Source organism: Pongo abelii, chromosome 1 (assembly GCF_028885655.2).
Source record: "Pongo abelii isolate AG06213 chromosome 1, NHGRI_mPonAbe1-v2.0_pri, whole genome shotgun sequence".
Taxonomy (NCBI): domain Eukaryota; kingdom Metazoa; phylum Chordata; class Mammalia; order Primates; family Hominidae; genus Pongo; species Pongo abelii.
Window position 1 is genome coordinate 178623089 of NC_071985.2, and position 13391 is coordinate 178636479.

Below are 13391 nucleotides of genomic sequence, written 5' to 3' on the forward strand. Positions count from 1 at the left end.
TCTGGCACAGATTCCTCACCAGGGGGATGCAAGGCACATCGACTCTTAAAGCCCCAATGCGGGGCTCAGGGCCCGGCTGGAGGGAGGAGGTACTGTGGGTTAGCACTGAATTCACCAGGAGCCAACCTGACTTCACTGTGGACTTTCTGGAAAGGCCACTCCACTTCAACGCTCAGGGGAAGACTCGTGGGCGTTGGGATTTTTTTCTGTCCCTGTCTCTCCAGCAAAAGAGATGTTTAGGCCCTCCAGCCCACACAGGGCTGTCAGAGGGAAGAGGCCAAGGAGGTGGCCACGCGAGAAATATCCTGCCCAAGGCCTGCATCGAGGCAGCCTGAGCCACCCTGGGTAAGGGTGGCCCTGCTCTAGGGAATGCGACAAGAGGGGAAGTGTGTGCCCCTATCCCTCATTTTACCCATAGTAAAGCCACAGCAGCCCAGAAAAGTCTAGTGGTGCCTGGGGCCCCATAGCCAATGGGAAGCAGATTTCTGGCTCCAGGCTGATGCCCTTCCCTGGGAGGGAGATGCGGCCACCCTACCACCCTGTCCAGTTGTGTCCCCCACCCCACAGCAGATAGGCACACACCCATTGTCACAAGGCTTCCGCCTCGAGGCCAGGATCACGAAGTCCTGGGGCTTTGTGTGACCTCCCAGGGCAGGGCTGGTGACGTGGTAGATGGCGTCGTCCTCGTCTACCTGCTGCACTAGCTCCACGCTTCTGTGGGGAGGCCGGGATCTCAGGGCCCCAGGAAGCTTCCAGCTCCCATGCAAGCAGCAGGTCTGCCCGGGCCCTGCCATGCTGCAGCGCCTGAGCAGCTTCTGTGGTGGGATGTCACCCCCTGTACTGCTCAGCAAGGCCCAGCCAAGATGGACACACATGTGCGTGTGCACACACAGGCACGTGTAGACATGCATGCAAGTAAATGAACACATACACACAGACATGGGAACAAAGATGTGCACATACATGCACACATGTGGTCATATGTGCACAGGCACATGGACAGACATCAGTGTACAGAGACCCACGTGTGTCTATATATGTCTGCGCAGGTGCAAACACCACAAGGATGTGTGATGATTTAGCAGTTGTTCTTAATATTTACTGAGCGCCCACTGAGTGCCAGGTGCTGTTCTAAATGCTTTACATGTGTCACTTAATCTCCATAACAGCCCCATGCTGTAGACGCTTTTAGTATTCCCATCTCATAGATGAGGAAGATAACCTGCCCACGGCCACAGAGCTAATAAGGAAGCAGGGCTGGGGTGTGTCTAGGCTATCAGGTGGCAGAGATGTATCCCCAGGCCCAGGCACCTGACACATACATACAGGCATACACAGGTTCATACCAACACGTGCACCCACACAAGGACACCCACACGGAGGCAGACGTGGCCATGTCCAGACCCACCTCCTCCTCCCCACTCCCCTGCCTGCACTCAGCAGTAGGCAGGGTATGGGGAAGAAACTAGGGGCTCTCTTTCCCCTCAGACCACTCCCCCACAAATCTCATCAAGTATCAAGATTTGGTCTGCTCTTCAAGGCCCACCCCAGCCTCCCTCCAAGAAGCCCACCTACCACATGCATAACCGCCCTCCCCCTACACGACATCCACCACCAAATCACCTCTCTGCCTTCTGGAAGGAGACAACCAGCAGGCGTGAGTCAGCTGGGCCAGGGCTTTTTAAGGCAACATGGCCCTTTTTGCAAAGAAACCTTCAGCAGGAAGCCCATGTATAAAGAGCTACAAGCCTGCTCTGGAGAAGATAGATAGGGTGGGAAGGGGAAGGCCAGTTTGTCAAAATACAATTCACCAAGTGACCGGTGCACTGAATTTCCAAACACACAGAACCTTTTTGTGGAAATCCTCCAGAATGTAGGCTCCTCATAACAAGCAATTATCAAAGAACCCCCGCAAGCCAGGGTGTTGGCAGAACAGAAAATGACTCTAAGAGGACTTGAAAAACACAAATTTTGCTATTTTCCTAAGAACATATTTATCTTCCTTGACTAAATTCGAGAAGAAGATAGTCACATGAACAATCAATAAATTTGGAGGAACAAATATATGTAAAGGAATAACATATTTCTATTCATAATCATTCATTATATTCAAAAATAATATATTTGTGAGGAAAATCAGCAAACTTGGTAAGTTCAGCAAACTGGCCATGCTATGTCCCGCTCACCCTTCTTCCTTCCGACTCCACCCCCAGCAGTTCCGGAAGCCCCTATGGGAACACAGAACTCCACAGCACACGGTTTGAAAATCAGTATCTCTGAGTGTGAATCCATGACCCGCCATCCAAGCATGCATTTTAAGAAGAGAGAAACTGAGGCCAGAAAGGAAGTGACTTTGACTTATCCAGTGTCACACAGCTGGTTGGGACAGAAGCAAGACTTCAACTCAAGCCTCCAGCTCCAATTCCATGCTCAGTCTTTTCCCTAAGGGCTCAAAATACCCATGACCCTGACCCCCCACCCAACACGGAACTCCAACCCACCCCCAGCCCCAGCAGGACAGAGCATCATGGAGGACGACCCGCAGAAGGAGACATTCTCTCCCTCATCAGGCCGGAGAAGGGACACTGCCCTGCTCTCACCCTGGCCCCTCACCGGTAGTGCTTGTCCCACTGTGGCCTCTGACGCAGGTCCGAGAGCAGCAGGAAGGCCTGGGCTGCATCCACATGCACCACCATCTCCATGTGGAAGGAGAGGAACTTGTCATCCTCCAGAGTGTACAGGCGGACCTGCATGGGACAGAGGGCAGCCTCATTTGCTGGGTGGTGGAGTGGACTGATGGGGATGCTGGAGGCTGAGGCTGGAAGCTCAGGGCTACGGCTGACTTGCTGTGTGACTGCGAATACGCAGCTCAACCTCTCTGAGTCTCAGCTGCATCTCCATGAATTCAGCACAAATGGACAGAAAGGTGGCTTAAGACAACAGTGACTAAGGCAACATGCAGTGGTTCCTGAGAGCCAGGTGCCCATCCAAGCCCCAGCGGCACAGGCAGGAAGTGGCTTGTCCAAGGGCACAGGCAGCTGGCAGCACTTAGGTCTCCTGTAAGCCCGTGCCTGCTGGCTGCCCCAATCCCTGCAGTGATCACTGCAGAAGAACAGAGAGGGAGGAAGTGCCTGGTCAGACAGCAGCAGACCTGAGTGGTTGGGAACAGGAAGCGGGGCAGGCAGGAGAGAAGGGTCTAGGGGTTCTCGACTCCAGGCCCTGCAGGGGCGGGTATGTTTCCATAACTGGACTGGTTTCTTCATCTCACCCAATTCTTTGAAGAGATCTTTTTTTGACATAAGTGGTGTGGGAGAGTTCTTGTTGCTTGCCATCAGCCACCTCTGGCTCGGAAGAGAGGAAAATTGGGTGGGCAGGGTCAGCTACCTGACTGATCTCCGAGGACAGCACCCAGTTGTCCTTGGCCACAAGCATCTTCAGGGAGGAGACGTTATTGTAGCTCAGGTACACCTGGAAGAGCACACAGGTGCTACCACTACCCCGCCCCCTTCCTCCAGGGCCCCTGAGCCAAGGCCAAGGGTGAGCCAGAGAGGACCCTGGGCCATGAATGGGGTGGGCGGCGGATGGTGCGGCAGGTGCTGTGGAAAGAGTCCTGGGCTTTGAGAAGGGAGGTCCAGGCTTGGGCTTGGCTAGACCCACTGTGTGACCCTGGACAAGCTGCTCTGCCTCTCAGGGTCTCCGCTTTCACCTGCCAAACAGGGACGCAGGCAAGCTCTTTGCTAACGGTAGCAATCATGAGGCGTGTCATTCATATCCTGCTCTCCCCAGCCTTCCTCCAAACACGTTCTGACAAGCAGGGAAGGGCGGGGGCCCCGGTGGGTCTGAAGACTGTCCCCTTGGAGCAGAGGGCCTTACCTGGTTGCTAGGGTCCCAGGGGACGGAGAGGGGCACCTCTGTCTGCTTACAGGACACGATGTACTTCCTGGGAAGGAGAGAAGATGACAACGTGGGTCCCCTGGAAGTTCAGCACTTTCCACAGACCCTACTGCAGGCCTACTCTGTGCTAGGCCCTGTGCTGAGCCCGGCAGAGTGGGAGACTCCTGTCTGGCTAGGGAGGCTGGATGGTCACACAGGACACAGCAGCTGAGGGCACACCAGCTCGGCCCCCACACCAGGGAGAGCTCGGAGGTGGGAGCAAGCCAGCAACGAGGGGTATGGCGTCTAAGGCTCTATCCCCACACCCCACACCCCTTCTGAGTGACCTTACCCTGATGCTGCTGTGTCCTCATCTGTGAAATGGGATCAGCAGTCACCTCTGCCTCATGGGGTCATCACAAGAACAGTGCTTGGCACACGGTAAATGCTCAGTAAATGCCATAGATGTACACTTTCTTACTAACAACAGCTTGTGATCCCTGGCGTGCTTACAGCCTCTAAAGTCCGTAAACGCTTTCACAGGAGAGTCAGACACACGTGGCTTCATTTTTATTTATTTATTTACTTATTTTGAGATGGAGTCTTGCTCTGTTGCCCAAGCTGGAGTGCAATGGCACAATCTCAGCTCGCTACAACATGCAACTCCCGGTTCAAGCGATTCTCTTGCCTCAGCCTCAGCCTCCTGACTATAAGCGCACTGGGACTATAGGCGTGAGCCACCATACCCAGCTAATTTTTGTATTTTTAGTAGAGATGGGGTTTTGCCATGTTGGCCAGGCTGGTCTCGAACTCCTGAACTCAGGGGATCTGCCTGCCTCGGCCTCCCAAAGTGGCTTTACCTCTTGAACAACTGCATCTCCTCTCTGAACGTTTATTCATCTGCCAAATGGGCATCAGAATCAATGGGAAGAACACAGGATTTAAAATCGGCTGGACTCAGCCAGCTTCAAATTCTGACTCTGCTGATGATATTTGTGTGTCCCTGGGCAAGCCACCTAACCCCTCTGTCCCCAGCGTCCTCGCCTGTACAACAGGCCAGAAGACCACTATGTAATGAGACCAAAACGAGAGGATGTAAAGGGCCCGGCCCAGGGCCCAACGCACAGGCAGCTCTGAAGAAAAGTGAGTGCCCTGGGGTCAGCGGAGCGTGAACAGCCCCGAATCCACATTCTGCCCAACACTCAGCCCCTACTCACCTGTCTAGGCGGATCTTCTTTCTGGCACTGGCCTCTCGGTACCGCCGCTCACCATCCTGGGGAGGAAGTCGGGATAGGCTGTGCTGCGGGAGGAGCAACCAGCTACCCCCACCCTCCGTCCTGCTCCCTCTCCATCCCCCCCGGCTCAAGGAGATCCTGCAGCCCTAATGTGGAGTTCAGGTGTCACCGGGGCAGCTGGAATCAAAACATCCTGGCCAGGAAAGTGGGAAACTAAGCTGTAACCCCGGCTCCCCTCAAACTCTCTGAGTGACCTGGGAACACCACCTCCCCTGGCCAGACCTCAGTTTCCTCCTCTGTAAAATGGGGATCCTTACAAGCCGCTCAATGGTAATGAGAGTCCACATTTATTGAGCACTCGCTACACACCACGTGGAATTGCACCAAATCCTTACAACAACCCTCTGAGGCTGGGGCTGGTGCTGTATCCATTCTACAGAGGAGGAACCTGAGACAAGGAAGGGTGAGGGCTTGCCAAGGCCACACGGGTAAGGGCTGAGGCCAGGAGCAGCACCCCAATGGCCTGCCTCAAGCCCACCCTCTTTACCACCACATCTAACGTCCTCCAGCCCCAAGCACAAGGAAAATGCCTGGGAAGCGGCTGTGGCTGTGACCCCCAGCTCCCGGTCCCGAGGCTCCACCCAACTCCACAGCCCACACTAGGCTCTGGAAGGCCAGCAGGAAGGGCAGGGGACCTCCCCCAAGAGAGGAAGCGGCCTGTCCAAGGCCTGGCCCACAGGAGGCACAGGGAGCATTTTGTAAGAGAGGACCTTGCACCAGGCTCCTGACTGTCTTCCCGTGCCCCTCGCGTTGCTTTCACCATCCTCCTGACTACTCCCAGGGCGCAGCCAGGCATGCAGTCAGTACTGCATCTATCACCCTGCAGTCCTGTGAGGCAGGGACTGCAGATATGCCCATTTTATACATGGAGACTGAAAGCTTGAGGGGGCATCACTTGAATATAGTAGAGGCGAAGTTCCAACCCACATCTGACTCCAAAGCCAGTACTCTCCCAACCCTGCAGGCTCATGACAGCCCATTAACTCCCAATTCCGAGCCAGACCCACACATATTTTGAGTTCTGTCAGGCAGAACAAGCCCACCCTGCACAAGGGGCATCCCAGGGCTCACAGCCAGGACACTCAGAGCTGGCTGTGCCCCAGCACAGGGGTAGGGTGGGCCCCTCACGCCTCTAGGACTGTAGGGGGCTGGCAGTCTCCACCATACCAGGGCAGAGAGGGAGGGGAGGGGAGCTGCTGGTGGGGCAGGGTGTTGGTCCCACTTACCCCGGGCTGGGGCCGAATCCAGGGCAGCAACTGGGGCTGGTCATCTGCGTCCAGGACCACAAAGGTCATAAAGGCACTGTTGATGTGGCGCCGGTGGGTCTCAGCCTCCTGGCGATAGGCCTCCACGCACACGCCCACCTCCATGCTGAGGGGAGGGAGTGTGGCTTCCAACCTGGACAGACCTTCCCAAGGGCCATGCCTCCTCCCCAACACACACACTCACACACACACATACACACATGTGCCCCCACACACATGCATGCACACACATACACACATGTATGCACACACACACTCACATACACTCCTGCAATTCTTCCAGCAACCTGGATCCCAGTCCCAGTGACAGGACACCTGGGACCGCTCCCTCCACCAATGTTTACAGAGCACCTCCTGTGTGTGTCCGGCCCTGTGAGGACACGGGAGTGAATAAACCTGTTCAGTCTATGCCTCATGGGCTGACAGTCGGGGGAGGAGGCAACCAACAAGAAAACAAAGGTATAAATATGCCATCAAAAACTGCAAAGGGATATAAGGACATAAACCAGGAGGTGGAGGTGGACGGCCTAATTAGAAAATGTTCATTATGTGCATATTTGCAAGTGCTGTGGCAGCCTTGCTTCAAACAGCTCAGTTGCTGCTATTCATGTATCTTACTGTCTTTATTTCTTTATTCCTTTGTTTATTTTTTGAGACAGTCTTATTCTTTCGCCAGGCTGGAGTGCAGTGGTACAATCTCGGCTCACTGCAACCTCCGCCTCCTGGATTCAAGGGATTCTCGTGCCTCAGCCTCCTGAGTAGCTGGGATTACAGGTGTGTGCACCATGCCTTGCTCATTTTTTGCTTATTTAATAGAGACGGGGTTTCGCCATGTTGGCCAGGATAGTCTTGAACTCTGAGCCATAAGTGATCTTCCTGCCTCAGCCTCCCAAAGTGCTGGGATTACAGGCGTGAGCCACTGCGCTCAGCCACTTACCATCTTTATTAATTATAAAATAGCAGCCACCACCATTCCCCCTCACTTTGGAAGTTCTATGATTGCAGAATGTGGACATTATATAGATGGGGAAACCAAGGCCTAGAACTGGGCAATAATTTTTCCAAGGATTCCAGATTCCTGGAATCTGGACTAAAATCCAGGCTTCACAGCTCCTACAGAAGGGCTTTTCCCCTGCACTGCGGCAGAACATGTGCACGTCAGACTGCAAATAACAACAATAATAGTAAGAGCAGCCACAATGGCTGACCTTTACCGGACATTTTCTCTGGCATTCTACTAGTAACGGCTCATTGAATCCTCATAACTCTGAGGTAGTTGTGATGAGCCCCATTTTATAGGTGAAAGAACTGACACTCAGAGGGGTTAAGTTACTTCCAAGGTCACAGAGCCAGTAAGAGGTGGAGCCAAACTCGAACCCAGCAGCCTGGCTCCTGATCCCTCACTTTTAATAATTAAATAATGACCTCTGAAATTCTCAAAAAATTTACTTATTGAAAGTCAGCTTTCATGGGAGTAGGTTTCAGAATTCATTGCAAAGGCAAAGACTCTGTGGACTAATTATTTTAGGAAATGTGTGGGAAAGGGTTTGATGAATAACCAAACACTGGCAAGAAGTGGTCCTGTGATGTGAGCATCTACAGTGGTCCAGGCATGGAGCCAGCAGCCAAGGAGGGAGACAGAGACACTGATCTGAGACAGCGGGAGACAGGGGCTGGGGGATCCCAGAGGAGGGGTCCCTGACCCAGCCAGGGGTGGGCAGGACTGGGAGCCAGGGAAGACTTCCAAGAAGGGAAAATCAGAGCTGAATTTCAGAGACAGTGAAGGAACCCATCAGCCAGGCAGGGATTTAGACCCTGTCTGCAGGGCAAAGGGCTCCTGGACAGTTTGAAGTAGGGTCCTTTCTAGGGTCAGGAAGAGCCCTCAGCCCTGAATGGCCCTGGCCGCACCCATCCCAGACCCTCACCTATGTTTGAAGGCATTGTTCACGATGGCTTTGAGCACCAGACGGTCGCCGACCTGGGACGGGCCTCGGAAGTGGAACATCTCAATGGCCTTCAGCGTAGGGTGGGCACGGCAGAGCCGGCTGAGGAGACAGGGGTGGGGAGACAGAAGGAATGCCCCAGGTGCTTCAGCCACTAGTTTGGGCCAGATATATATATATATATATATATATATTTTTTTTTTTTTTTTTTGAGACAGAGTTTCACTCTTGTTGCCCAGGCTGGAGTGCAATGACAGGATCTCGGCTCACTGTAACCTCTGCCTCCTAGGTTCAAGCAATTCTCCTGCCTCAGCCTCCTGAGTAGCTAGGATTACAGGTGTCTACCACCATGCCCGGCTAACTTTTTGTATTTTTAGTAGAGACGGGGTTTCACCATGTTGGCCAGGATGGTTGCAAACTCCTGACCTCAGGTGATCCACCCCCCTCGGCCTCCCAAAGTGCTGGGATTACAGGCATGAGCCACCACACCTGGCCTTTCTCTCTTTTTTTTTTTTTTTTTTTTTGAGACAGGGTTTCACTCTGTTGCCCAGGCTGGAATGCACTGGTGCAATCTCAGCTCACTGCAACCTCCACCTCCCAGGTTCAAGTGACTCTCCTGCCTCAGCCTCCCAAGTAGCTGAGACTACAGGCACGCACCACCACACCTGGCTAATTTTTGTATATTTAGTAGAGATGAGGTTTTACCTTGTTGCCAGGCTGGTCTTGAACTCCTGGCCTAAGTGGCCTCAGCCTCCCAAAGTGCTGGGATTACAGGTGTGAGCCACCACGCTAGGCCAGCTTGGGCCGGCCTTCTACCCTGGTCCCATCCCCAGACCCAGCCTGGAACTACACATTCTGACCCACCCACTGCCACCCAACCCAGAGGCAGTTCTGCTCAGAGGCACAGAACTAAAGTCCCATTTCATAGCTTAGAATACTGAGGTCTATGCATGGCTGGAAAGGAGCCAGGTTTGAGGGGACAGAAGAAAGCAGGGCTTGAGGTAAACCCCTTTCCCATTTTCCTTCCAACTTTTACACTTTGGTAGCTGCTGTTCCCACTATCCAGAAGCCCTCCCCTTACCCAAAGCTACTTGGCATTCAAGTCCCAGCTGAAGTGCTCTTCCTTCAGGCAGCCTTCCCTGACCATAAGGCTCCTCCAGGATCTTACCGCACTCATAGCCAGGCCTGCCCAAAACAGCATTGCTTATGCACTGTCTCCCACAGGTTAAACTGGAGGAGGGGCCATTTAAGCCAGACTCTGAATAAGAAGGAGGAATCCACCTGGCTGGGAAGGGAATGGGTTGGGAAAGGCACTCCTGGTAGAGGGAACAGCAAGAGCAAAGTCTTGGAGGTGTGAGAGTGTCAATTAGTGAAGGTCAGTTACCATAACTATAAAAAATACCCTGATATTTAGGGTAGAACAAGCCCCGGACAGAAACAGATGTTAGAGGAGAGAAAACAATTTTCACCCCTTAGAAGAAGGGAACAGTCAGAGATGACTTTATGGAGGAAGTGGGAAGGATATTAGCAGACAAAGAAGAGTAGGGGAAGCACGGCAGGAGGCTACATCAGGAGCAAAGGCAGGGGCTGGGAAAGTGGAGGACGGCAACAGAGAACGGCAAATGGCTTGATGTGAAGGGAACATAGATACTAGAAGGAGTGCAGGTAGGGCCAGATCAAGGGGAGGATCTAGTGCCAGGCCAAGAGACCTGGTGTTTCCCATGTAAAAGATGCTAGCTTTTTTAGTAGAACAAGGAATGGTCAGTTCACAAAAATTCATTTCTCTGATTCAGAACAGCCAAGCTTCTGAAGCCTTGAATGCCAACCCCAAGCTGGGGTTTCCCCTCCAGAGGGAGGTGGCCAAGGGGAGGAGGAGGAGAAAGGAGGGGAGGCAGAGGCAGCACACTCTGCCCTTACCTGGCTGCAATGGTGGCCACATTCTCCATCCAGGCCATGATCTGGCCCCCGAAGGTGTTGCCCTGGTGATTGGCGTGGGGAGGCAGGACCAGCTCCACACTCTCCACACGGGTCTTCTCAGCCGGCACCATGCGGCTACAGTCTCTGCTCTCCAGATCTGACCAGGGATGGGATAAGGGAAGGAAGCGGGGAGGTGAGAACATTCCCAAGGGCAGCCCCTCCCCACAGGCAGCCCCGGGACCCCCACCACTCCACCCCACTCAGGTTCTTTTATTTACTCAGCACCAAGTGCACATGAGGCAGAGGGTGGCCCTGGGTGAGAGGGATGAGCCTGTCCAGTGCAGTGAACGCAGCACCAGCTCTGAGACAAGACAGCAGGTCTGAGCCTCAGCTCCACTCTAGACTGCCTGTATGGCCTTGGGCAAATCAAGGAATCCCTCTGAGCCTCGGTTGCCTCATCTGTAAAGGCAGGCATGAAATCCGACCCAACAGGACTGTTTGAAGATGAAATGTGATTATTGTCACAAAGTGCTTGACTCAAGGCCAGGCATAATGGCTCATGCCTGTAATCTCAGCACTTTGGGAGGCCAAGGAGGGTAGATCCCTTAAGGCCAGGAGTTCAAGACCAGCCTGGCCAACATGGTGAAACTTTGTCTCTACTAAAATACAAAAAAGTTAGTTGGGCATGGTGGCGAGCGCCTGTAATCCCAGCTACTCGGGAGTCTGAGCCACGAGAATCATCTGAACCTGGGAGGCAGAGGTTGCAGTGAGCCGAGATCACTCCACTATACTCCAGCGGGGGCAATAGGGTGAGACTCTGTCTCAAAAAGAAATAATAATCACAAAGTACTTGACTCCAGTAAATATGCTCTCAAAAAGGATAGTTTTTCCCTGCCCTCTGCCCTGGTGATTCCCTTATCCTTGGCAGCAATAGTGTTAGAATATCCTCAGTAGGAGAGGCCAGGCAGTGAATGCGGCCTTGGGCTTCAGGGCAGCAGATGCTGGCATGCCCCACCAAACCCAAGGTGGTGTCATTTGTCTCCTATTTCCCATAGAGAGACTTCTTCAGGGAGGGTCCATCAAAGCAGCTGGCATTGCCCTTGGCTTGGCTTGCAGGCTCTCAGAGAGACCACAGACAGGGTGGGGGCAGACAGGAGGGGAAGTTGAGGGTGGCCTGAGCCAAGGTCTGGAGACAGGACAGGGAGGATATTCACAGGGCAATGGGGCCTGTGGCTTAACAGGAGCTGCAGCAGGTCAAGAGACAGTACCCAGTGAAGCTGAGTGGCCAGCCAGAAGGCCCAGTGCCAGGCAAAGGCAGTTGAGCTGATTCTTAGGTGGAAGGGCTGTTAGGACAGAAGAGATTTAGGAGGGCTGCAAGGGGATGGATGGATCAAGAGGGTCTTGACGACTGTAGGAAGATCTGGGCCTCCCCAGCTCCAGCCTCCAAGCCCAGTAGAACCAGGGCACACGGAACTCAAGGCATAGCTTGAGGCTTCCTCTGGGCTTGGAGAGTTCTGCCTGCTCTCTCCCCACTCCGGGGAGATTTTCTCCTAAAATCGCCTCCTTTTGGTTTCAAGGAAGACTCAAATTTGAACATTCTGGAGATAAGTAAACAAGTCCAAGGTCTCCCTTCTGGGCCTTTGCCCAGGCTGTGCCCTCTGTCAGGAACCCTTCCTTATCTCCCATCTGTCAAAATCCCACCCAGTCCAAAGTAGATCTTTCCGTACTGGTATAGAACAACCCCCAGGATATATTTTGAAGGGGAAACTGCAAGATACAAAACAGTATGTACTGAATGCCCCTTTTCAGGAGCTAAATAATACATGCTATGCTTAGATATACAGGGAATACTTCTGGAAAGATACCCTAAAACGGGTAATAGTAGATGCTTCTGGGGAGACGACCTGGATTCTGGGATAGAAAGGAGTCTTGCTTTCTATTTTATCTTTTGAGGGGTGGGAATATATATACGTGTGTGTGAGTGTATGCATATATACACACACACATACACATAAGCATATATATATGCTTTTTACATGTTTTATATATGCTATATACTTACCTATTTATTTATTTTGAGATGGAGTTTCGCTCTTTTTGCCTAGGCTGGAGTGCAATGGTGTGATCTCGGCTCACTGCAACCTCCGCCTCCCAGGTCCAAGCGATTCTCCTGCCTCAGCCCCCAGAGTAGCTGGGATTACAGGTGCACGCCACCACACCCAGGTAATTTTGTATTTTTAGTAGAGACGGGGTTTCACCATGTTGGCCTCAGGTGATCCACCCGCCTCGGCCTCCCAAAGTGCTGGGATTACAGGCATGAGCCACCACGCCCGGCCTATATATATGCTTTTTATAGATGCATACATATATATATGCTTTTTAAAAAATTCTAGTCTTCAAGTTATAGCTCAATACTATCTTCCCAAACACCTTGGCTTCCGGAGACCCAAATGCGTTTTGTGGCCAACAAAGGGATTTCCACATGACCTAACGGCAGCTTCATGGTTCCTGGGAGCTGGTAGAGAGGCCCAAACACTCCCTTTCCCTGGAGGAGACCTCAGAGCCAAGAGGGCTAGAGAGGCCCAGGGCCACCAGTGGGTGGAAGTCCCTGGAGCCTCCCTTCCTGCCTCTGCCCAGTGGGAGCCCGGGGCAGAGGGCCCATGCAGGACGCCAGCTACCCTCCCCACGCACGCCTGGCAGCTGCTCACCGTCCTGAATGGCGCAGTTGGCCAGGAGGTCCTTGATGGTGTCCGCATAGACAAGGCGCATGCGCCGGCGCTCAGCCGCCACACTGTGCTCCATCTTCTCCTCCTCTGTCCGCGGCGTGATCTGCTTCAGCTTCACCTGTCAGCCAGGGGACAGGGTGGGGGACACTCAGGGCAAGTCTCCTGAAATAGCACAAGGGCCTGTCCCCAGCACCATCCCATGCCCGAGGCTAGCACACAGCAGGCCTGGGCTGCTGCTCAGTTCCAAGGCTTCCTCCCTCTTTGCCCCATCTTCCTGCCTCCACGATGACCTGATACATATTCATCCTCCAGCTCCCACCCAGGTCCCTTCCTTGGGCAAAGGCTCAGAGGATGGGGGGTGTCACTGTAGGA

At 53.3% G+C, this 13391-nt stretch overlaps 1 protein-coding gene across 3 annotated transcripts in view; it reads right to left on the bottom strand.

Annotated features, from left to right (window-relative positions):
* The window catches only part of ACOT11 (acyl-CoA thioesterase 11), a 169048-nt gene that overhangs the window by 28134 nt on the left and 127523 nt on the right, over positions 1–13391 (bottom strand). For all 3 annotated transcript variants that reach the window (XM_054544407.2, NM_001133732.1, XM_054544451.2), the window contains 9 exon segments: positions 13002–13137; positions 10294–10450; positions 8359–8478; positions 6395–6539; positions 5091–5146; positions 3874–3940; positions 3385–3468; positions 2614–2747; positions 583–714 (listed from right to left, as the gene is read on the bottom strand). In XM_054544407.2, coding sequence (XP_054400382.1) covers positions 583–714; positions 2614–2747; positions 3385–3468; positions 3874–3940; positions 5091–5146; positions 6395–6539; positions 8359–8478; positions 10294–10450; positions 13002–13137 — 1031 coding nt within the window.